We start from the raw sequence: 24,700 nt of genomic DNA, 5'->3' as shown, positions 1-24,700 counted from the left end.
TGCGTGGAGCTCGTGCCTCCGCATAATTAAGTTCGCGTTGAGCCTTTGAAAGCATTGTGCGAGGCACATAGAGGCGGGATTAGGAATTGAGGGATCCTTCCTGGTCATCCCTATTGGGTATACATGGTGCGCAGCAGGGCGAAGAACTTGTACGATATTTGAAGCAGCTGGAAGAAGACAATCATTATATTCCAACTCACTCTGACTATACACAGTTGCGTACATCTGTCATAGTGGACCTGGTAATATCCAAGAATATAGTGGCCTTTAGGAAAGTTACCTTCTGAGATCTAGCTATTATAATAACCAAGGCTCGTTTATAGCGCACATCGGCTTTATACCACTTCTGATTGTAGGTCGCAACCGAAAATCCAAAGCTCTAAAATCAAAAATCTTATTAAATGAAGGAAGCTCCATGAAGTTAAACTTACAGCATCCGCCACCAGTTGACCATAGTGACAAATCAAATAGACCTGACTCATCGAGGAGACAAGGAAGAGGAAGAGCTTCACAACTATATCCGGCGGAACTCCAACAGTCATCTGGAATCCCACGAAGCAGATGACGAACGAGGATACCATAAAGTTGAGTAGTAGTGGGATGCCAAATATATCGTTTACTGCATCTGAAAGGCGGAGTATACGTTCGTGATACCTAACAATATCCACCAGAAATCGGGAGTCCTTCTTCCAATCTCCACTCAGTTCGTGGCGCTCCATACTATTTGAGAGAAAGTCGAAGTGCATTACCAACTGAGTGGCCACCGCGCAGAGCAAGACATCGGTTGAAATTTGACCAGCTGCAGATGTGTATCCTGCGAAATTCTGGGAAAATAACAGTGGATAGTACGACCAGTTATCCTGCCATTTCCAGGGAATGTACATGAGGTACGGCAACTGTTTGCCCACCACTCGAATGTTGAGCCACTTGTCGTAGACCCAATACTCCATTACACAAAACAAGTTGAATGTCCAGATGAGAACAGAGTAGAGCAAGGAATAGGTAAGGCTGATTCTGGAGCAGCTGCCCAGGTAGATCGGCAGGTTGTATCTTTCCTCTTGGATCAAACCATTCGGATAGATCTCCTTCAATTCATTTATCAGTTCAGTTATAGCCGTTTTCTTCCACCGGATGAAGAACATCTTGCTCATGCCTACGGTGACGAAGCCAATGTAGGACAACGCTGTGACTGCTTCCAGGAACTTATTATCCTTGAAGGCACTGTAAACGTAAACGCCCTCAAATAATCCAACGAAGCCCAGGTTAATCACATTGGACCAAAAAACTATGCGAAATATAAGTTTGCTCATTTCAGACTCTTCACCATTGGTATATGGCCGTATGCCCACTGCTGTGTAGAAGAAGCTAGCGTACTTCATTAACTTCTCCATCCTTTAGTTTGGTCGGAACTGAGCTGGAGAATTGTCCTGTTTTGATTGAGTGTCCTTAGAAAGGTTCAGGGCTTTTATAGCCTTGTGCAAATGTGTTAAATATTAAATAAGAAAATAATAACTAAGCACCCTTGAAGGTAATGCTTAAGTACTTGCGAATCCTTTTCGCGTGCTTAGTAGATTTAACAGCTGCAAAGATTCCAGATGGTTCAAGGCCAAAGGTTTTTCAAATGATACTAATTACAATGAGCACGTCATCTTATAAATATAATGCTAATTCTTAGTACATAAATTTTCATTATAACTTTTAGCTTTTACAAATCCCAATAAGTGAACTAAACTTAGAATAGATGTTTACTTTATGTACATGGTACGAAGCAGTGCGAAAAATTTGTAGGATACCTGAAGAAGCTGAAAACATATAAAAAATATTAACTCTTAATGCTTAATAATATATCAAATTGTATCTTACGTCTGTCATGGTGGCCCTTGTTATATTCATGAAAATTGTAGCTTTAAGATAGGTTGTGCTTTGAGGTCTAGCTATAAAGAATACCAGAGCCCGACGATAGCGGATGTCAGCATTTTGCCAATTCTGCTTATACGCTGACATCGATAAGCTAGAGCTCTAAAAATATGTTAGTTGAATATTTATTTCTAATTAACATATACTCGAAACGCTCTTACCGCATCGGCAATCAGCTGGCCATAGTGGCATATCAAGTACACCTGCGACAAGGACGAGAACAGGAACAAGGAGAGCTTAATCATGATATCCGGCGGTACACCCACGGTCATTTGAAATCCCACAAAGCAGATGACAAATGTGGAGACCATGAAGTTAAGCAGTAGGGGTATGCCGAATATATCGTTGAGAACGTCCATTAGCCGAAGAATGCGCTGATGATATTTTACAGTTTCTGCCAAAAATCTTGAGTTTTCGTTCCAATCGCCATCTAAAACTTGATTTTCCACCACCCTGGCCAAGTAATCGAAATGCATAACCACCTGGGTGGCAACAGCACAGAGCAGAAGATCCGTAGAGATCTGTCCCGATGCCGAAGTATGTCCTGCGAAGTTTTGACAGAACAGCAGCACATAATATGTCCAGTTCTCATGCCAGTTCCAGGGAAAGTACATCAAATATGGTAACGTTTGCCCGACCACTCGGATTTTGAGCCACTTTTCATAGACGAGGAATTGCATGATACTGAACAGATTGAAGGTCCAGATGAGCACGGAGTAGAGCAGTGCGTAGGTAATGCTAATCCGTGAACAGGATCGCAGGTAGCTATCCAACCGATACACCTCCTCCTCAGCTTTACCATTTGGATAGATGTGCTCCAATTCCTTGACCAAATTGCTAAGATCCGTCTTCTTCCACCAAATGAAGAACATCTTGCTCATGCCCACGATTACGAATCCGATATAGGACAGTACAGTGACGGCATCAATGAACTTTCCATCGGAATAGGCCACTCCCAGATAGAGGATCTCTCCGAAAACAATGACACTTAAATTGATCACATTGGCCCAGAAGAGAAGATTTGACCAAAGGCTCACTTTTTTGGGACGCGAGTCAATCGTATATGGCTCAATGCCCACCGAAGTGTAAAAGAAAACTGCGTACTTCATGAACTTCATTTTCCGACGTGGAAATAATCGAATAAGTTATGGCTGGAATTGCTTTATAGCCTTCTGCTCAAGGCACACGCAGCATTTGTTATGCGAAGTAATGACATAATTATAGAACTGTTTACAGTTAATGCATTGAGTCGAATTTATAATGCTTCTAATTCAGGGCTTCGTTCACAACTTAATTATTGATTTCGCTTACATAAACAGTGGATAATTGTTATGCCTAGGCAAACGCAATCACGATTCCCATCCAAGCCCCCATTTCCCTCACCACCCACGGCTCCTCCTCCTCCTCCTTCCTCCTCCTCCTTCCTCCTCCGCCATTCTGGGCAACACAATAAATCACTCGAAGATTGAATCCGACGGAAAGCAATTGAAACGTTTGAATAAATGCAATTCGAAAGCGAATCGGTAGCAGCGCATCACACCCAAGTCTAATCCCACCGAAGTGAAGTCTTCTTTCGCTCTCACTTGAAATAAATTAAATCTTTTCAGTTTTCAACAATACAGCTTAGAAGATGGGGGTGGGACCACATAAACAGAATGAGATACTCCAACAGAACACGTTACCCCAATTATACAGCGCGTCCCAGTGAAACATCCTTAGTAAAATCCATCAAGACAGGCAATCTACTATGGTATTCTGAAATTAATTATTAAATATTATGAGCTTACTCTTAACATTACAAAATAAAGTCAGTACCTAATCCTCGCCACTTTTGGTGCATATGATTGTTTTCCATACTTAGCTAGTTTTGACTGTACGCACGAGTCCAGCCGATTAGATCCTAAATCCAGCTATGTGCGTTACCCTACAAAGCTATGCCATGGAAATGCAAACAGAGCGCCTACAAGTGAAGAAGAAATCTGTGGGGTGCGGGGCGTTAAATTCCGCCACAACTGGCCAAAAGAGATTTTTTGGGCCAAATTGAAAGACAAAAGCCCTGAAATGTTGCTTCCTTCGCGGACAGCGAATCGCAGTGCTAAAAGCGAACCAAGCGGGTCAAAAGCAAACGAACGAATTTTCCATTTTTGCCATTTATCACGCATGGAAATTGAAGGCGCGGGTGGAAAAAAGTGGGCGGATGTGGGCCGGAACGGACAAGTACAACCTGGAACTTGAAATACAATTAAAGCTCTGGGACCCACTGGCCAGCCAGCCGAACCAAACTTTTCATGTCTCAAGTCCCGGATCCCGGGTGAAGAGCCATGCAGGGTAACAAGATTTCCGGTGGAGGAGCCACCACCCAACCTATCCCCCAAACACATCCACCCAACGGCGGCAGACCAAAGTTATTATATGCACACATACGCCCAAAAAGTTTACCTGGGCTCTCAGGATCGCAGTGGGTGTGGCAGTGGGAGTGGGATTGGGTGTGGGTGTGGTATGTGGGCAGCGGAAACTTCGTGGAAAAGTTTTATGAGCAGCAAACTAATTTCGTTTGACTCTACTTCGGAAATATTGCACCTTGGGTGGGACAAGGGGAATTGATTTTGGTGCTGTTTACGCTGCTGTTGTTCCTCCCAAGTAGACAAATTTGCATATGGTAGCATATGGAATACTCGCTGACATTGCTTATTACCTGATTATAAAATATATATGGTAATTTTTGTAAAACAAAACTTAATTCCTTTGTACGCCTTAAATGGACCAAGTTGCCGGGAAAATGTTGGTTTTTTGGGCATAAAAACATAAAAAATGGTCGAAATATGAAATGTAATACCTCGTTGAGTTCGTAATCGAATTCCTAACAAAATTGCATTCAAATTTAAAAATTTTAATTTTTTGAAATTTTTTGCAATTTTTGATGATGTAACCCCTTATAAAAAATGCAAAAATTGGCCCAAAAATTGATTTTCAAAAATTCTCAAACTAGTGATAGGGATCGTTAGCATTGGTAATAAGCTCTACAAAAATGTTATTCTTTTCGCTATATAACCATTTTTACGCGAGTTATGTTGAAAACCCCCTTTTGGTATAGGTCATATTTCAGCCAAAATCGCTTTTCTGAATTTCAGGCCAAAATGAATTCACAATTTTTCGAAACTGTCATATTTAATAATATTGATATCAAACTCTATGCAATTTTAGCGCAACTCTTTAAAGTCAACCAACATAATCTACTCCCATTTAATTTAATATAAAAACCAGTTAAAAGTAAATGGCGGACATAATCCATTGTTAATTTTACATTTGCCTACAACATCCGGCCGACAAGAATCTGGTTGGAATTGCGGCAATTGTCTCTCGGTTTTCCATGGCTGTGCGACATTTGACACATTTACTCCTCGGTGAACATGTGTGACTTTGGACCAAGAAAACAAAAGAGCTCATGGGTTGGGATTGGGGTTTTTTGTTGGGCGGAATGGAAAATGTCTGTTTTGGCACTCTGTTCGTTAGCAGAAGCCACAACATTTATATTTTGAAGTGAAGTCAGTGCGGTCTTGGCCACACTTTTTGGTCTGCACAAGTGGTAAATGGGAAATCGAGATGGTCACCATCATCGCTCGGGCTGACTCCTTGGTCAGAAGGTCCGGCCACGTATATTGACGATTCAGGGCCATTGTTTTGACCCGGGCTGACACCAATACCACGTTCCGGTTAACCACATTGTGATCGAGGACGGGGGGTAAATAAGAAATAAGCGAATGAAAGCAATTAATAAAATAACAAGTTTGTGCAAAATTAATTGTGTATTATGCAAAAGGCTTGCTAATGGCAGGATATGCATCAATGTACGCTGCTGGTCTCCATGAAATATTACAGTGACGACAATGTCTCCTTCGGCCGTAGATCCTGTCCCCCTGATCCTGCCGTTCTCGTAATGGCCGTGCGCACCAATGAGCAAATGAACAATTTATTACCGCTTAATTGAACACATTTGGACGCAACCGCACACACGTAGAGGGCCTAAACAAATGGCCACATGCAGGCGGCTGGACCTGGACAGGACCTCCACATTAAGCAGCGCCGGGGGGTTTGCCGACCAGGATAAATGAGCCCAAGACAAGTCTATAAATGCCGGAGAGACGGCGAGTTTGGCGAACCAGTCAGGGAGTGGGTGGAGTCGTAGGAGGTGTGGTCAAGCAACTCAATGGGCAACCCAACCCAAACATAATCCCAAGTTGGCTGTGGATTCGGAAAATCCGTTCCTTGTAGCTCGCTGCATATTAAACGCACGGATCGTTGGACAAATTGATTCCTAAGTGGTTGCCGGATTGACAGCTCACAAGGTCCTCGTGTGTATGTGCTGCTGCCAGCTATTTTCACAATTATCCTGCATTCGACCTGCAACCTGCAACCTGCAACCAGGTCTGTCCTGCAACCTGGTCTGTCTTGCAACCTGGTCTGTCCTGCGACCGGGCTAATTGCCAATTGAACCCCAAAGAAAGCGGGGCAACCTTAGATTAGCACCAACAATAGTGTCCTTGCCTTTTAAGTGCTTACTTAGCGGCACGTCAGAAACAAGGCTTTAGCCCGGGATAACAGGGACGGAGAAGCAACCCCAAAACACCTCGAGTAAATTAAGTGAGTGCCAGGTCCTGACAGAGTCAAGTATATTTGATATACACGGCACTCTACACCCCCCAACAAACAACACCATGCTTAAGCCGCAGCAAAAACAGGCGAATCACACAAAGCGGCCGCAATTTCGCTAAGCATTTGAGCGGGAAACGGCAAAAGTGGAGCTACGCAGCGACCGCAAAGGTGGAAAGGATCTGAACCAGGACTCACCCCAGCTGCCATCTCAGTTTAGGCCTGGAACCGAATGAACTACTTAAGCGCTTTTGTCTTTTTAAAATAAGCCGTGCCACAGGTAAATGGCAAAAGCAACAGCCAAAGCAAGAGCAACGGCAGGGGAGCAGCCACAAACAATAACGAAATATTTTGTATATCCGCTGAGCCTTGTCAACCGCACCGAAAGAGCTTCTCAACACTGAAAAAATAAATCTTTCAAATGAGTAGTAAAAATGGAATAAACTTACAATAGACAGTTGAGAAGAATTTAGTTTTATGCCTTACAGTATAAATATTTATTGATATTACTTTTTTCGTTAAGATATTCTTTAAGTGCATGCGTAAATGAAAATAGGCAGGAGCTGGAGCAAAAGGACGCTGGAATTGAAAGTGGAACAAGTGCTCAGCCAGAGACATGCACAGATACACTTTATGAACTACAACCGAAATCCAATTGATTGTGCAGGCAGAGAGTCTTTGCCTGAGTCTACCATTTTGGCAGGCCAAGTGCTTTGGTAGTCGGGATGGAGTCTGAGTTGATTGTGGCACGAATTGTGGCCTCAGAGGCCACAGGATTCACAAATGAAAATTCGAGTAACGCGTGGGCGGCAGGCCGCAAAGGAAAATTGAAAACAGGATGAGCAAAAGCGGAATCTACAGCTTAGCAGGATAATTTTCAGCCAATTAAATTCCACTCTATGTGAAATATATTGTTTAATTAGGAACGAATAATACTGTTCCTATACTACTAAATAAACAAAGTAAATTGAAATGTGCAGCAAATAAGTTAAGCTCAATCCCATTCATCTTTTTTCCATATATATACAGCTTTATTAAGAAAATATCAATATTTGTATTGATACACAAATCAATACAAATATTTGAAAGTGATATAACAATTTTAAGTTTTACATTATTCAACAACCCATTTGCCATTTGCTATTTTATAGTCTAATATATAACAGATTTAATAAGGAAAGCGAAAAAATTTTAAAAATGTGTAATAGAAATATATTTTATATGAAACAGAACTTATTTTTATACGATTTTGAATGACCAGGATTGATCCAATTAGTTCACAAATTTCGCATTCAAAACTCGCGCGCAAGAGCAACGCTCAAAAGCTGAATGCTACAGCACGGGCCACCATGTGTCTCCGCCCGTCTATCGATAACGCGATAGGCAACAGGCGCAGTCGATTGCCATCAGTTCGCCTTATTATTGTTTACAAAGCGCAATTCCCGTCAAAATAAAGCTGATAAATTAGTGATTAAAGTCGCGCGCATACTAGAAAAATGCAGTTGGTGGCCTGCTAAAGGGCGCAGCATTTGCTGCTCGACGGCAGCGGACTCAGAAAGCGTTTACCACTCCGCCCAACCACTTGTTGTTGTTGGACTCTGCCCGCCCCATACAACGCCATCCATTATCCATTAAAATACCCCCGCCCGATTTCGCGTCCGTTGGTGAGGGGGGGCGAGGTCCGGAATCGGGGCAATCAGTGCGTTACACTCACATCTTAATCCGGGACTCCAGTAGGCGTCACTTAGCTGTCACATATTGTCAAGTTCTCAACTCGAAGAGCTGGAAAAGTTGCAACTATAAATCTCAGACTGAACAAACATCAAACAGCATATTAAGTAACCAATATTGGAAATCAAGGTGCGATTAGAGAGTGATCAGTTTATTGCCGCCGTCAAGTGTCCAGTAGTTCCAGCGTAAGTGCCCCCTCTTCACTTCGACAATGCAGATTAGCTACGTTTTTTGTTGTTTTTTTTCCAGTACTGTATTTAAATCGCGGCTCTCTGTTAGATTGCGCAAAGATCTCGAAGTTGACCCCGCGGTTAGTGCCTTGGCTTCATCCATATAGTTTCTCATGCAAATCGCGGGCAAGAAAAGTCGGTTGCCAAGTTCGAGAGATAGCAGCTCGTGGCAGGTGGTTCGATTTGAAGGGCCTATTAATCTTAACCATAAATGCTACTTAGAGAAAAAATTCCCTCGCTCGTTAAAAATTCAACTAATCTTATCGCAGCATAATAACCTTAATGATTCTTTGATTTCTCTTCTAATTGACATTGACAATAGATGAGTTTTACTCGTGGAAAAGTATCTTAAATGATCTTCCATATTTTTCGCTTACTTCCTTATCAATTAATATAACCAAACCTACGTATTTCGTGACACCTTTGTTCATGCCTTTGACAAATCCCCCGCAACGGCTAATCTGTCGTATATCTTATCGATTGACAGCAGTAAATTGCCACAGATACCCGACGAACAGCTGTAATCCGCCAATATAACCCAACGTTCCTTGGAATAAGTCAGTTCTGGCCTGGCCAGCAGTTGTCGCAGTTCTCCCCCGGGAATAACAAACATATTAACCAAACCGAATCAAAATTAGGATCTATTTTCAAGTTCAGTGGAACAACCGATAGCGCCGAAAGAAGAACAATAACAGCTTGTACGTTCGTAGCTCGAAGATAAGATTAAAGGTTAAAAAACGGACTCGGACCCGGCCACCTCATATGCGGTGACTAACCATTAAATTTATTCCAACCACTCAAAATTAATTTAAATTTTTATTAAATTATGTTAAATGGGTAACAACTATAGTTTCGTTACTGCAATCTTACCATACCTTACTAAAGCTACTTATCATTCAGTGTGTTTTCTTATCAAAACCGAATGACAATGGTATCATATCTACTATAATTAACGTATTAAAGTGGCAAAGTTTTAATTTATAAATGTGTACCGATTTTGAGAGAGATAATCGTGCCCGGCAGGTTCTTGTATAACTCAGTAATCCTTTCGTATATCAGTCCATAGGTGGGCTTATCCATCTAATAATCATATAATCATTATATAACGTATCTTTAAAACTAAGTAATCAGTTATTTAAAATGAAAACACAATTTGTTCGCAGATCTACATTCCAAAATGGCGGGACAAAGCAAGCTGATCGATCCACTGTGCATCACTTGCAAGGAGTTCCAGCACCCATGGACGGACCACTGCGTGAGCGCCACCGCCGGTATACTACTCTCGGCCACGCCCTACTGCCTGCGGGTCTACACAATTGTGTACGCCCTGTCCTTGCTGATGCGCCACCGCATTCCCAGTCGCAAGGATCTGCGCAAGACGCTGCTGGGGATCATCCAATCGACGGCTTTCCTAGTGACCAATGCCTACACCTTCATTCTGTACAACTGTGCTCTGCGGCACATGCTCGGAAGATACCACTTCTCCACAGTGGCCTTTGTGCCCTGCTTTTTCGCTTCGTTTTCGGCCATTTTGGTGGAGAGACCAGCCCGCCGACCACTACTCACTCTCTACGTTGCCAATGTGGCCACTGAAGCGCTGTGGAAAATGGCAGAATCGAGGGGATGGGTGCACTCCGTTCCTAATGGACAGACACTCATCTTTGGCGTGAGCATGGCGGCGCTTCTCTATATCTATCGTACTGGCACTACCAAGGATTCCATCTTCAACATCCTTCGCATCTTCGTGGGCAAGGAGGAAGCAGGACCGATTGCCAAGTCCGGGCCCGCAGTGCCCGGTGAGCAGCCTGCGCCAGACCGCCGACGTCCCGCCGTCAGTTTTTCGACTGTATCCGACTGGGTGCGCGTGTACAGCAATCTCATTCGCGCAAAACACGAAAGCTGTCGGCATCAACAAAGCTGCATTGGATACTCCCTGATGGGTGGAATTAAACCCTTTGTGGGCGGAGTGGGTCTTCAGGTTGCCCTGAAGCTGGTCATGAACGTCAAACGAATCACGGCTGGAAAAATGCCGTGGAAGAAGTTGGTCTTCAACCGTGGTACTCTTCAACTGGGAATCTTCATGGGCAGCTTTTCATTTCTCTATAAGGTAAGCGTTTTGGCATTGGCGACCAGCAGTGAGTCATTTCTTCGTCCTTGACAGTCGGTGTCCTGCCTCCTGCGGCACAGTTTTAACCGGGACGATGCCAGATTTGCAATTCCAGCGTCGTTAATTGCCTCTGTGGCCTTCACCCAGTATCCGGATAACACGGTAGCCTTGTATGTCATGTGGAAGGCGCTACAGGTTAGCATGCTACAATATCTGCATTGTTTACCTTAATCAATAACTCTTTTATCTTTATCTTTAGATTCTTTGCACAAAGGGCCAAGAGCTTGGTATTGTGCCACACATCCCCAACTTTATGCTTTTCTTGTACTCCTTTTTCACGGCTGTGCTTTTCCATGCGGGAATCCTGGAGCCCAAGAGCCTGCGCCCCAGCTACTACAAGTTTCTGCAGGCCATTTCGGGCGATCGGTGAGCAAAGTTCAAACGCGCTGCGTAAGCAGTAGATTAAGAATCCCTTATCATTCGCAGACTGAGCAAGTTTAATCTGAGCGCCTTTGATGTATTTGGCCTGAGCAGTCAGCAACAGGCGCTGGACACCATCAAGGCACTAAACATAGTAGAAAAGTCATCGTTGCCCGCCTACTCCTTTGCCTCCTAGGCCAGCAGTAATCAATTTTGATTTAGTCAGTCGCCTCCACCAGAGGACCCTATATATCTCCTAATATCCGCGTTCAACTGCGAGCTGTATATACATACGTCAAGAGTCTCCCGCGCTCAAAGAGCGCACAACGATTATTAAAATAAGCTAGTATGGGTGAATTGTAAAATTTGTTGACCTTTTTTATTTCGTGGCATTAATAAATCGTATAAAAAATATATATTTATAGTTCATATATTTTGTAAAACGTTAACAGCAAATTTCATTTAAAATCGAAAGCACCTTTTTGATTAGAAAGCTCTAATTATTCGGAGTAAACTCTACAACAAATTATTCAATAAAGCTCTCTAAATGTCAAACTTTTTATGAGAGCCATAAGTAAGAGAAACCTTGCCGTGTTTTGATGAATCAGCGTAAACAAACCAGAGGGAGACGATCTACCACAAACTCTGTCTGGCATGGCATAGGTGCGATAAGCATAAGTTTAACTAACACCCTAAGATAAAGTAGTTCCCGCAAATCGACGAACTTGGCGACCACCTGTTGATTAGCACGCACTTGAGATGGAGGTGCGTAAGCCACTAAATCGCCCAGAATATCAGTCAGTTGTACTTAATAGTTGATCCGGTCCAAACGTGCGGCGCAAATCGAAGTTATTGGATTACCAGTGGCAGTTGATTCTAGGAAGGTTACGCCGAAAATGAACAGAAAGCGGTTCAACTGATAGTGGATTACCTTTAGATTAATGGTTGGCATATTTCACATAATACTAGTGCATATGCATGCAAATTATCTGAGCCAAATCAAGGGTTGTGATTAACCTTATCAGTCGTCTGCATTCGATAAGCACAGCCAGAAGTTCCACCGTCATTTCCGTGTGTTCAAATTGGATAATGGCAGCACAGAGTAAACTAGCTGAGGCCGCCTTCAAATGCAGCTGCCAGGAGTTCGTGCATCCTTGGACCTCCAGCTGCGCCTGTGCGACGGCTGGAATGCTATTATCCCTAATCCCTGGCACATTTAAGACCTATAGTATAGTGTACATGGTGAGTTAATCATAAGTTTGATTTAATCTATGAATCCTATGAGTGTATATAACTGATATTGAATAACTTTCAGTTGGCACTTTTAATGCGCAGGCGCATTCCATCGCTCAAGGACCTTGGCAGGACTTTAGCCAGTACATTGCAATCGACAGCTTTCCTTTCACTAAATGGAAGCCTCTTTGTCCTCGCCATTTGCCTGGTGCGCCAGTTTCTCGGTGGTTTCTACTTCGGTACCGCAGCCTGGGTGCCAGCTCTTTTGGTGAGCTCCATATCGCTGGCAGTCGAGCGTCCGCAGCGCCGTGCTCCACTGGCATTGTATGTGGCCAATGTGGGCATCGAAACGCTGTGGAAAATGCTAGAGGCCCGAGGACTGGTGCGATCCATTGCCAACGGACAGGTGCTCATCATGGGAGTCAGTATCACCGCTTTGATGTATCTATATCGTGCCGGATTGCATAGAACTGTTGCCAAGGATGCGACTTTTAAGGGATTGGGTCTGATCATAGGCAAGGAGGAGGAAGGTCCGCTAAAGCCCTCTACGGTGATCATCCCCCAGAGATCTAACCTAGGAAGCCTAAATTTTCGATGCATCACGTCGTACCTTAAGGTCTATAATCACCTGACCACCCTCAAGCATCCTTGCTGTCCACACCAGTTTGGCTGTGCGGTGTACGCCCTGCTTGGTGGAGTTAAACCTTTTCTGGGCGGTGTGGGTCTTCAAGTGGGTTTCAAGCTCCTGCTCAACATTTCGAGGATACTCCAGCAAAAGATGCAATGGCGCAAGCAGATCTTCAACAAGGGTTCTCTGCAGTTGGGCCTAGCGCTCGGCATATTTTCGCTCCTTTTTAAGGTAAGTCAACATTATTCAAAATAAATTCAAACTAATTTAAAAACTATCTTTTAGATAACTTCATGTGGCTTCCGTCACTCTTTTGGATATGATAATGCTCTCTTTGCCATTCCATCCGGCTTAATAGGATCTTTTGGCCTTCTATACTTTCCCAATACCACGGTGTCTCTGTATCTGATGTTGAAGTCCTTGCAACTCTTGTACAACTGGGGTGTTGCCGAGGAAAAGGTTCCCGAGGTGCCACACTTCTCCATGATTATGTATGGATTTTTCACGTCGGTTCTTTGTCACTCAACGGTTCTGGAGGCAAAATCCATGCGGCCCAGTTACTTCAAGTTCATCGAAAACATTTCCGGAGGTCGTCTAAGCCGGTTCAATATGAAATCCTTCGAGGCTTTTGGAGTTAAAAGTCAGGATCAGGCTGATTATATTATAAAAAAACTGGGCATTGTTAAGTCCGCATCGAACCCTCTATTTCCACTGATTGTTTAGGAGGTCATTAATTGTGATAGAGATATAAAGATTTAATAAATTGTATTATAATTTTCAAGTTTTCTGAATTTATGTAAATATATGAATTTGCCTATCCATCTAATATAAATTTGTATACTTTATTTATTATAAATACTTTTTTGGGTTTGCTGCAACTGAGAATGACCCTTGAAGAGAAATATCTAAGAGAATTCTTAGAACATGCCGGGTGCTTTGGAAATTGATAAGGAATACCCAGCTGGAGGTGACGCAGCGACAACAAACCGATCGCCATTGAGCAAGTAAGCCAACTTTCGGCTCGCGTGTACGCGATAAGTAGGTGCCCTCTGCATCCGACGCACTTCAGCCGAACCACTTGCGGGAATTTGGGGGAGTGCTGATTACGACGGCATAGGAATGGAGCTCTTAAAGTGCGTCTACACACGGACCGTACTTGGCCAAATCGTGAATAGGTATCGGCAGTCAGTTGTATTTGATGGCCGACCAGGCCATAACGTGGTTTCCTAGTAGGAGAAAATATTATTAAATAGCCAACGTGCCATAACAACTAAATAAACATTGGGTAAGCGTTGGTTCTTTGCTGAAGCTTGTCGTGTTTTCTAGTTAATAAATATATGGTTGTGATATATTCAATAATTTTTTACTCTATTGATTCCAATCTTCAGCTGAGACCAAGTGGATAACCAGCTGAAGCTGATTCGAGGAATGCCCAGCGTGATTTACTGCGAATCGAGCAAGTTGGATCATTATATTTGTAACAGCATTCCATAGATTTTCAAGCTGAAATTACACTGGATTAATCGTAAATCCGGGAATTCCAATTTAACTAAGCCATTGTGGACACTGCGCGCCACGTTCCGACTTTTGGCGATAAGCCCCTTCTCGATAAGCTTTATCATCCTCACGAAGCCAATTCGATAATCGTAGACGGCGGAGCATAAGTCAATATTCAAAGTGGATCATGGGCGCCCAAAGTAAACTGGCCGAGATAGCCTTTAACTGCACCTGCTATGAGTATCACCATCCGTGGACAAAGAGCTGTGCCTGCGCTGCGGCAGGTATGATGCTCTCCGAGATCCCTCCCAGTCTGCGCACCTACGCCACTGTTTACGTGGTGAGTTGAATGGGGAAACATGGGCTACAATTCTAGACCTTCTTTAAGTGCGTTGTATATGGCAGTTCAACTGATATTAATTTTGAAGTACAAAGGTTATATTATAAATAACCCTTCCAAGTTTTAGTGATACTTAACTTTAATGAATCCTATTGTAACCATCTATTCCATACCACAGGTGGCTTTGATCATGCGAGGACGCATTCCATCGCTGAAGGATCTTAGACGCACTGCATCTGGAATCCTACAGTCGACAGCGTTCCTTTCGATGAATGGAGGCCTCTTTGTTTTTGCCGTGTGCTACTTGCGTCAGATCCTGGGAGGATTCTACTTCGGCACAGTTGCTTGGCTGCCCTCGTTCCTGGCCAGCTTTTCATGTCTTGCCTTCGAGCGTCCAGAACGCCGTGCTCCCCTCGCATTGTATGTGGCCAATGTGGGTATCGAAACCCTGTGGAAGATGATGGAGGCACGAGGCTGGGTTCGATCCATTCCTAACGGACAGGTGTTCATCATGGGAGCAAGTGTGACCGCCTTGATGTATTTATATCGCGCCGGATTGCACAAGACAGTGGCCAAGGATGCGACGTTCAAGGCTCTTGCCCTGATCGTGGGCAAAGAGGATGAGGGTCCACTGAAGACGCCGGTGGTCACCACCACGCAAAGCTCTCGCGAGGCTCCCCTCAACTTTCAAAGCATTTCGGCCTACGTACAGCTCTATGACCGCATGCTGAAGGCCAAACATCCAAGTTGTCCACACAAGAGGGGCTGTGTTCCCTACGCACTTATTGGAGGACTAAAGCCATTCCTGGGCGGTGTAGGCCTATCAGTGGGTCTAAAGCTGCTGCTCAACATCCCCAAGATCTTCAAGTCGAAGATGCAGTGGCGCAAGCAGATCTTCAACGGAGGATCCTTGCAGTTGGGATTGGCGCTGGGCATCTTCTCACTTCTCTTCAAGGTGAGCAATACCAGCCGTTTATTAGATACCGAGTTTAACCAATTAATATATCTTATCACTTCCCCCTTTCAACTTTCAGTCGACTTCATGCGGACTGCGTCACTCGTTTGGTTTCGACAATGCTCTCTTCGCCATTCCGGCTGGCCTCATCGGATCGATTGGCTTCTTCCGATTCCCGAACACCACGGTTGCCTGTTATCTGATGTGGAAGTCCATGCATCTGCTCTACAACTGGGGCATCGCGGAGGGCAAGTTGCCCGAGGTGCCGCACTTTGCGATGCTCATGTACGGATTCTTCACGGCCGTGCTCTTCCACTCGGCAATCCTGGAGGCTCGTTCGCTGCGGCCCAGCTACTACAAGTTCCTCATGGGCATCTCCGGAAATCGCATCAGTCGCTTCAATGTGAAACCCTTCGAGGCTTACGGTCTGAAGAGCCAGGACCAAATCAACTATGTGATCAAGAAACTGGGCATCGACATGACCTCACCCTACCCCCTTTTCTCCCTGACTGTCTAGATGGGTTTCCCCCATAACTTCGCATACCTACTGTACAGTAAAAAAAAACCAGAAACAATAAATGTGTAACACAACGATGCAGCAAAACTTTAAATTAAATGCGCGACGCAGAATGGCCATTAAGGACTTTTAAGTGAGGAGCCGCAGAGTGGGCCAACATCAATCACGGAGTCAACAAGCCGCTGGCACCCTTAAAGCCCCCCTTAAAACCCCCTCGAAAAAAACCCTCTCAGCCTCCGAGCCTCTGCCTCACCGCTGTGACAACTCTAGACGGCGGCTCCGCGCCGCTCAATTATTTACATTTATATGTCATATAAATTTATTGCCCACCATAACTCAGCCGGCCCAAAAGCGAACTGGGATGAGCGGAGAGTTGAGCTGAGACAGGCCAACTCGAGATACCCGAACTGCAGCTACAAAATCACTAAAAATAAAAATAATAATAAAGCACGGAGCCAAATGAATAAAAGTGCACAACTTGTTTCAAGAGCTACGAAACTGGGGATACCCTGAAGTCGTTGTAACTCAATGGGGGAAAGTTTATTTCGGTTGATTTCTGTGGGATTGGGGGCAGTCTTTATACAGAAATCGAAATTTATGCTAATATAACACATTCAGTTGTTTGTTATGGAAACAAAATTCTATAAAGATGGGTTTTCATATATGACCAATACTCCCATCTGAAGGGTACAGTCCTTACCGCGTCCTCCGTGCGCAGTATCCTTTTCGGGATAATACCAGAGTACCCCAAAAACCGCGCTATAATAAGCTCTACTCGTCCTTGGCCCCCCTCTAATGATCATCTTGGCCAGCAATGGAAGCGGAACCCGAAGCGAGGCCGAGGCGGACTTAACAAATGAATTATAGGCTCGGGTAAATTTAATGTGCCACTTAGTTATCGGTGCGGGGTGAGGCGCATGAGGGAAGGTCCTGGCCTTTATTGTTATGCGAATCATAATAAGGCACGCCAGCTAAGCGACTTCCTTCCGCTTCGCAGCCCCATGACCCGTGGCTGTTTGTCTTTGGTGATTTTCATTTTTAAATTGAGTTGAAAATAATGAAAATGCAAATTCGCCGGCCAGCTGCTGCTGCTGTTGGACTGTTGGACACGCTTCTTGGCCCGACTCCTGCAATTGCAGGCTCCTTGGCATTTATGAAATTTATATGCATGTCAGTGGGCTCCCAAGGCTGGCGGGAGAGGGGGGGAGGTTGGTCTGCTCCAGCCCAGTCAACAGCATGGAAAATACAAATGAAACCAGTGACAAATCTCATTAATCACAGCGCCAGAAAAGAGGCGCTCGCGAGGGGGGCGTGGCTCTGCCTGAGTGGGTGCAGCTGTTGGCGCCTTCAAATCTGGGATTATCAGCTTAGCAGTTGCAGTTGTTTCTGTTGTTTCTGTCGTTTCCGCAGCTCCTACTACTTGTTGGTGCAACTCGAAGGAGCCTCGAGGAGATCGGGGATGCAAAAAGTGCATATAAATTGAATATTATAAATTTTCTTATTTTGCAACTGCTGCTTTCACTTAGCTGCCGCTGTTACTGCTGCTGCTGCCAAGTTGTAACTTCATTTAAGTCAATCGCTCTTTTCTGTGGCACACAAATTGTAAACAAGGGAATTATGCAAATGAATAAACTCCCGTCCCATGGCAGCGTAATGAAATATTATTGAGGACTGTAGCCCCAAGCTCTCCGAGTGCGCAAATCGAACGGAAAATGAACTTTCAACTGTCAAAATAGGTGAAATGGAGAAGAAGGAGGGTAGCAGTGCCCCACCGAAGCGGAGGAGCAACTTTTCACTACTCGGCCAAGACTTTCGACTTGCCATAAATTTCGTTTTATATATTTCTATGAACTGACAAGGTATGTCATCGCAAGATAAGCAACCCCAAGCTGTCCGAATTCTGCCCCAAATAAATGACACTTTTTTGTGCGTCCGGAGAAGAAATGAATTTTTAATTAAAATTTGCAGTTGTGCTGTGCGAAGATTGAATGGGAAAATCTACAGTGCCAGATAACCTAGAGATGCATAATAAATAAATGAAATTTCCTTAGCTTGGAATGCATTAACTACTCCGTGCATCCAGCAGAAATTTGTAAGAACTCGAATTCAAGAATGATTTGGCTTTAAGCAAATGTCCCAACATTTCTCACAATGAGATTGCATTTCTCTACTGATTGCATGTATTATCTTTACTATTTACCTTTTACCTACTAAAGTCATCAACCTTTGATGTTTAAATAAATACAAAGAATCTTGAAAAAATGCATTGTGCACATATCATATAAAAATATAGTATTATTATTAGAGTCAGTTTACCAGCCCTAAACCTGATCGGAAAAAACTAGTTTCATTCCATGATACTTTGTATTTGCTACATTTACAATCGAGTCGAATATTTTTAGTTAAGAGATAAGATTATATGGAAACGTGCTAGTACTAGCAATACTATTCTTAAAGGTATACAATCAATGTTTTCATTTCTTTGTTAACATAACTAAGAACTTAAGGTAGTCAGAGTAGGTAATTATAATGAGTTTGAATAATAATTCAAGCAGTCTTTAAAAGGCGAACATACGAATGCTGATGGCTCCCAGGGTGCACTCGCCCTGGATTTCCCGCTCCTCGTCCTCGATCTCCCTCAGCCGCACCAGATGAAGGGGTACGAAATCCTTGAGGAACTCCAGGCCAGCATTGATGAGACCCAGTTGGATCCAGATCAGTGACAGCCAGAGGCAGGCAACGCCGTCGAAGGGAGACGTCATTTCGCCGACGAGCTTGGGAATCCACTGAGGTGTATACAATCGGTGTGGAATCGGTGGGATCAGGCAGGGGCTGAGCTCCCCACCACCCCGTTGAAAACGTGCCGCCTGTAAAGTGATAAGGGGCCGAAACCAAATTGCCGCCCAGCGATAGCAAGGCCATTATCTTTTGAGTCCCAACATTCGGCTAGCAACACGACCATTACGTTTTGAGTCGCAACATTTTCAGATTGTGTTGCTGGGAAATCCGCTCAAACTGCTCAAGCTGCTCCATCGAACCTCTGCGACAGCGTTCCAAAGTTCGTTCGTTTCGACATTAAATCCTCCTCCTCGGCTTTTGCATTCGTGTGCTTTCGCAACAGGATGCGCATTGTGCCAGGACACATGTGGCCCAGCTCCACACGTCGCACTCTCTGGGGATATTTCAGTGCCACTCGGTCCGCGACTAACTGGGTTAGTGGTACAAGTTCAGTTTGACGCATTCGCCTTATCGATGGTTTCTCTTCCGCACGTTCCGCTCGTTGGGCTCATTCGGCCAGGATGCGTGCATCCCAATGGTGCTGCGCATTATCCTTTTGCCAGGCTAACTCTGGACTAAGTGAATAACCGGCGTGCTCTTATGCACCCGCTTTTCCGTTCTCAAAGGAAACCGACTTCATCAGCAAAGCGACTCCTTATCCCGCTTTCTTGCGCTTCATTGCACCGTGCAGCCGCCATTTTCCCGGCACATCCTTAATTGAAAGTACATCGTTTACCTACTTGTAAGCCATCCTATCTGCAGTTTCTGTGGCCCGTTCTTTGTCCTTATCTCTTTGCCTTTCGGAGCCTTTGTTTGTTTTCCCCCGACATATAGCCACCTTTATCTTTGGCGGAGGAGCGGCAAGCAGCTGCGAATGCATCATTGGGCGTTGACGGGGGCCACTCCCATCGCTTATTGGCAAAAGACTTCCTGGGATCCATCTCAGTGACGCCTTTGTTCTGTTCATCCTCCTTGCCAGCCCTCCTATTTTTACTACCAAAAAACGATTCCTTTGTTATGCCAGCCGCTCGACGACAATTGCACTTGCTGATTGCCCTCATTTCAGTCTTGAAATAATATTAAAAACTTTTACTCCGTCTCGCCAACGTACTACGCTCGTCTTGTCTCTTTCTTAGTCCCATCTGCCCTCTCTCTCTCGTGTCCTCTATGTGTGCGGTTCTTTTGTCTTTGTCTTCGCCTATGCCGCATGCTGCCTGCTGCTTGTTGCAACTGCAGACGCGAGTTGCAGCTCAAGTCGGAGCCCCTATACCCATATCCTTGCATGCCATCGCCGGACTTTGATTCCCTAGCTTGTTCTAGTTCTTGTTCTTGTCCTTCTTTTATTTACCACATAAATCACAAGCCGGCGGACGGGACGGATAGACATTTCTATATCTATCTACTTAAGGTTTTCACTGCCCATCCAGGAGCACTTTCTTCACCGGCACTGAAAGAAATCATATGTGAGAACTTGAAAGCATTTTCAGGCCCTTTTTAGAAATCTAGACTATTCTAGCAAACCAATTATTATTAAGTATTGAAAACTAGAAATGCACAGTTGTAAATTGAAATAACTGAAAATCAGATTCTTTTGCTCAGTGTACTGTTGATTCTCCCTTCTTCTCAGCTTATCTCCAGTTCTCGACTTCGTCCAAGTCTCAGTGTGGCCGAGTGCTTTTGGACTGTTAGTTGCTATTTTTACGATTGCCCATTGTCTGGCCGAAGTTCTAAGGTCCTTCCGGCTCCTCCTCGGCGACCTCATATCTGTGTTCCTCTCTGCTGCTTTTCGGGATGCGATAGGACACGTATCCGCTTTTGGCGATTTCTTGGCAATTGCAGTTGTTGTAACTGAGAAATGCTCGTGCGTGGGTGGGAGCTGGCTGCTTTTTGTCGGGTAATTGATGATTTACAACTTATTTACGCTTCGATTGTGCAATAATTGAAAATTGCTCTAAATTCATTTGGGCATTCTTTGGGCCATATCCTCCCTGTTTTGCCAATGGCAACGGAAACGACAATTGGCTTAAGAAGAAATGGGGAAATCCAATCTGGCAACTTTTGGACATATAGAAACAGCGGGGAGTGGGGAAATAATATTATAAATTCAGTTCTCACTTAAACCTATTCCGCCCATTGTTCAAATTTATTCAGTGTTTTGAAGACCATTTTAATATAATATGTAACATGGCTTTTCCCTGCATATCCCATCCTACAGTCACGTATAGCCCTTTGGCAGGGTATAATTAATCTAGTTGCCGCATATTAAGCTTCCTAAAACACATGGCTGCCGTCGCCCCGATATGCAGCATGGAAAATGGGAAATGCAAACGGTCAGCGAGCGGATTAAGCCGTTGCAGCACAAAGGAAGCTGGAGCTGCAGCTGCAACAGCTGCGGTAAAAGCGTTCAACTCTGCGTTGTCTGGCAAGCGGACAAAAGCGAAATGTTGATCCTGGGGCGGACAGAAAGCGCCAGAACGAGATGCCCAGAACCCGGTAGCCCGAATCTTGGCATTTAGCCACCGACACCGACACCGAAACACACACACACATACACAGAGATGCAGCGATCCTGGCCAGAACACTGACTTTAAATTCAATTTGAAGCAAATGAAGCAGCTCAGGCAAATTTCGATAGGGCTGGCGCTTTAACGGCTTTCGACTTGACTGCCGCTGCCAGCAAAATGTGGCTATAATTTGCGGCAACATATGCCCCAGATTGTGGCAGCTGGTAGCTGGCAACTGCTACTCTGCACGCCCAATTGGCTGCAAAAATGGTCGCCCGCACAAGGAATCGTAAATTAATTGCAGCCCCAAAGTTTCTTTGTTGCACTTTAAGCTGACGTCCACGGCCGTCCTCCAATTATGTCATTAGACAAGGTCCAGATGGGCAGCCATAAATTGCCACCGGGGCAACCATAAACAACAGTCAGGTACGACAAATGTCGCCCCGACACGAAAATGTTGACAAATTTTTCCTTCAAAGCCCAAAGCTCCAGCCGTCCTATGCGGCGTATACGCAACGTTGACAAACTCAGCTGCAATTCGTCGCCAGGGAAAGACCCATAAATCCACCCAAACCACCCAACTGCACTCCTCTTTCGTGTTGGCCCATCCAAACAACCTACCTACCTACCCGATCCGTATCTGAATCAATTAATTTACCCGATACGGATGACCCTGCAATATTAAACTACCACCGCAGTGTGCCTTCAATCTGAGCCAGATACTAACAGGTGTTCTGACTAATGGAAAGTATGAAATCCTGGCTTTATTAATTTGAAAATTTACGAATTTTTATCAAATATTCGCTGGCCATATGAAAGTGCGCTGTTTAAACGTTTTATATCCCAAATAGATATTTAAATTTTTGCCTAAACTCCGCTGCAAAAATGGTTTTTCATACATTAAATATGATAACATGATTTCATAATTATCCAACTAAAATTCCCGCTGAACATCTAGATAACTTGCTTATGTGGCTTTTAATAAAATGTGGGCAGAAGTATTGTGTTTTCGAATTTATGTGTTCGACCTTTTAGCCCATACATATAGATGAAGTTTAAATAGTACGAGTTATTTTCTTTATTTCCAGTTATATATAAATAATACTTTCCAAAGAAGGCACCACAATAGATAAATCATTTTAAGTGGACCATAAGAAGGAAAATTTCATATTTCCAGCTTATGTACAAACTTTTCACTCTCTTAAAGCCGACTGTGAACTAAACTTTTGTGTCGGGGAAATATTTTTTAATGCCCGTTCCTTCCCGGTCAATTCGTATGTCGCCATGGGGCGAAACACACTCCAGGACACTCCAGGACACTCCTCGTGCGGTCAAAAATAATGCTCGCGGCTCATGCGGCGCGTAGCGAAACGGCTGTGGTGAAAACAGCGGCACTAACAGATGCATTAGCTGCAGAACGTCCAAAGCCGGGCCAGAATGCCATCGGATAGGGACCGAAACTGGGCACATGGCTATTAGATTACGATGCGGCCATTGAGCAAGCAGCTGTTGCCGGCGACGTCGTCCGATGGCAACTTTTGAGCCTGGACCGGTCCAAAACTCCACGCACGATTGATCCGACGAATCGGAATCGGAGTTCGAATACAGAGGAATACGGATGCCATTGCCATAGCTGCTCATGATATGTGAGTTAGTGGCCCCAATCATTCCGACCCCGTCTCACTTGGTACTTCCGCTCTGGTGATTATAGTTGCGCTCCATTTTGAATGCAATAAAGTCGCGGACCGAAATTAACCCAGTTTCTGGATGACTTCGCCTGGACATCGCCATCTGCCATCTGCAGCGGGCCCTCGCATCAATCTGTTCGCGCTGTCCTTTCAGTTGAGTTCATTTCGGAAACAGTACCTCATGGCGTATACACGATATTCATAGTCAACTCTAACGTTCAACTGATTTTAAGTGGGTTTTCGGGGGCGCCACTAACCGGTGATTCCACTCAACATCAAATGAAACGGAATCGTTTGCCATGCTGCACGTAATTAAATGTTGCACTTCCGTTCGCGGCGGAAGTGGAGGCGACAATTTACGGCTTAAACAGCGGCTAAGTGCAGCAATCATTGTCGGCCAGCAACAGGAACTGAGGAACGGATTCGAAAAAAGAAAAATAAAAGTCGCCAAACCGGGTAAAAACACAGCAAATTAAAATTGTCGCACACTTGGCCAAACATTTGTCCAGCTCTTATCAATTGCTCGAGTCGGCGTCGCAGTCATCGCAATTTGTAACTAACGAGTTCGAGTCGACTTTACAGCCACTTGATAGACTGCTCGACCGTCTACAGTTGAGCCTCTGGAGATGGAAGTCATTGAAAGTAACAAAATAAAACCAGAACTAACATGGATAATACAGTGTTTCGTATTGTATTTGTATTGCATTCGCAAATCCAAAAACAAAACTCCATACAACTTTAAAAAAAAATATTAGCAGTTAACCATGGCCGATAAATAAATATCGATGAACTATTAATTCGATTTAAAAATTTTTATTTGTACAGCAAATTATTTCTAACCAATTTCAGCCAATTAGTTGTTGTTGTTAAATCGTTTTCAAAAATGTATTTATCACTTTAAATGTATACATTTTTTATACCCTAAGTGCAAACAACGAGCAATGACTAAATCCAGAACCATTTATATTCAAAACTGTGAAACACATTTATTTATGCAAAAAGAATAATTAAAATTCCGCAATTCTCATTAGTTATTCTTAGCGCACTGATGTTTTTTGTCAAACGCAAATTATAAATGTAATTAAATCTTATTGTTTGCAAATATTTTTTGCACCCTCGGGCCATGGTTCAAACGGATAATCAGCACATGACAGATGCAGAAAAAAAAAAGCAAAAATATATTACCAAGAGGATCATATATTTCGCTGTCCAACCTGAGCAGGTATGACTATTGAATGCCGTTAGTCGCCATCGCCGCTCTTCGCCCACTGAGTACTTAAAACGGAAACGGAAGTGGAAGTGGAACGGCGAGTGAGCGAGCTGCCATTGTCAAGCTCAGAGGAAAACTCGGACTCGGCCTGGCCGCGTTCCCTGTGCCATTTACCATTTTCTATTTTCCATTTCTGCTATTTTGGCTTCTGATTCTTCCCTATTCTCGTTCTTTTTTTATGCCATCGCCTAAATACTTGGACTAGAGCGTGTTAAAGTACATTTGATTTGATTTG

The 24,700-nt window shown here is 44.0% G+C and overlaps 4 protein-coding genes and 1 pseudogene across 4 annotated transcripts; 3 read left to right on the top strand and 2 right to left on the bottom strand.

Annotated features, from left to right (window-relative positions):
• Positions 1–90: 90 nt before the first annotated feature.
• On the bottom strand, positions 91–3,035 carry LOC117145588 (annotated as a pseudogene).
• A 4,930-nt stretch (positions 3,036–7,965) lies between these two features.
• On the top strand, positions 7,966–11,461 carry LOC117144356 (transmembrane protein 135). Its single transcript, XM_033309472.1, has 5 exons — positions 7,966–8,483; positions 9,692–10,635; positions 10,690–10,830; positions 10,895–11,061; positions 11,122–11,461. The coding sequence occupies exons 2-5, from the start codon at positions 9,706–9,708 to the stop codon at positions 11,249–11,251; spliced, it is 1,368 nt and encodes a 455-aa protein (XP_033165363.1). The 5' UTR covers positions 7,966–8,483; positions 9,692–9,705; the 3' UTR covers positions 11,252–11,461.
• Positions 11,462–11,521: 60 nt separating this feature from the next.
• On the top strand, positions 11,522–13,662 carry LOC117144357 (transmembrane protein 135). The gene is made up of 3 exons (XM_033309474.1): positions 11,522–12,297; positions 12,371–13,147; positions 13,202–13,662. The coding sequence occupies exons 1-3, from the start codon at positions 12,145–12,147 to the stop codon at positions 13,637–13,639; spliced, it is 1,368 nt and encodes a 455-aa protein (XP_033165365.1). The 5' UTR covers positions 11,522–12,144; the 3' UTR covers positions 13,640–13,662.
• Positions 13,663–14,600: 938 nt separating this feature from the next.
• LOC117144344 (transmembrane protein 135) lies at positions 14,601–16,258 on the top strand. The gene is made up of 3 exons (XM_033309456.1): positions 14,601–14,753; positions 14,932–15,708; positions 15,788–16,258. Exons 1-3 carry the CDS (start codon positions 14,601–14,603, stop codon positions 16,223–16,225), a joined length of 1,368 nt encoding a protein of 455 aa, XP_033165347.1. The 3' UTR covers positions 16,226–16,258.
• A 1,979-nt stretch (positions 16,259–18,237) lies between these two features.
• Positions 18,238–19,016, bottom strand: LOC117144623. Its single transcript, XM_033309917.1, has one exon. The coding sequence runs from the start codon at positions 18,985–18,987 to the stop codon at positions 18,784–18,786; it is 204 nt and encodes a 67-aa protein (XP_033165808.1). The 5' UTR covers positions 18,988–19,016; the 3' UTR covers positions 18,238–18,783.
• Positions 19,017–24,700: the final 5,684 nt, after the last annotated feature.

Source organism: Drosophila mauritiana, chromosome 3R (assembly GCF_004382145.1).
Source record: "Drosophila mauritiana strain mau12 chromosome 3R, ASM438214v1, whole genome shotgun sequence".
Classification (NCBI taxonomy): domain Eukaryota; kingdom Metazoa; phylum Arthropoda; class Insecta; order Diptera; family Drosophilidae; genus Drosophila; species Drosophila mauritiana.
The sequence above is the reverse complement of the archived record's forward strand: the minus strand, read 5'-3'. Positions and strand labels throughout refer to the sequence as shown.

Coding starts and splice junctions, on each gene's coding strand:
- LOC117144356 (XM_033309472.1), top strand. CDS start 9,706: ATGGCGGGACAAAGCAAGCTGATCGATCCACTGTGCATCACTTGCAAG. Junction 10,636..10,689: donor GCTTTTCATTTCTCTATAAG/GTAAGCGTTTTG, acceptor CGTCCTTGACAG/TCGGTGTCCTGCCTCCTGCG. Junction 10,831..10,894: donor TCATGTGGAAGGCGCTACAG/GTTAGCATGCTA, acceptor CTTTATCTTTAG/ATTCTTTGCACAAAGGGCCA.
- LOC117144357 (XM_033309474.1), top strand. CDS start 12,145: ATGGCAGCACAGAGTAAACTAGCTGAGGCCGCCTTCAAATGCAGCTGC. Junction 12,298..12,370: donor CCTATAGTATAGTGTACATG/GTGAGTTAATCA, acceptor AATAACTTTCAG/TTGGCACTTTTAATGCGCAG. Junction 13,148..13,201: donor TATTTTCGCTCCTTTTTAAG/GTAAGTCAACAT, acceptor ACTATCTTTTAG/ATAACTTCATGTGGCTTCCG.
- LOC117144344 (XM_033309456.1), top strand. CDS start 14,601: ATGGGCGCCCAAAGTAAACTGGCCGAGATAGCCTTTAACTGCACCTGC. Junction 14,754..14,931: donor CCTACGCCACTGTTTACGTG/GTGAGTTGAATG, acceptor TCCATACCACAG/GTGGCTTTGATCATGCGAGG. Junction 15,709..15,787: donor TCTTCTCACTTCTCTTCAAG/GTGAGCAATACC, acceptor TTCAACTTTCAG/TCGACTTCATGCGGACTGCG.
- LOC117144623 (XM_033309917.1), bottom strand. CDS start 18,987: ATGACGTCTCCCTTCGACGGCGTTGCCTGCCTCTGGCTGTCACTGATC.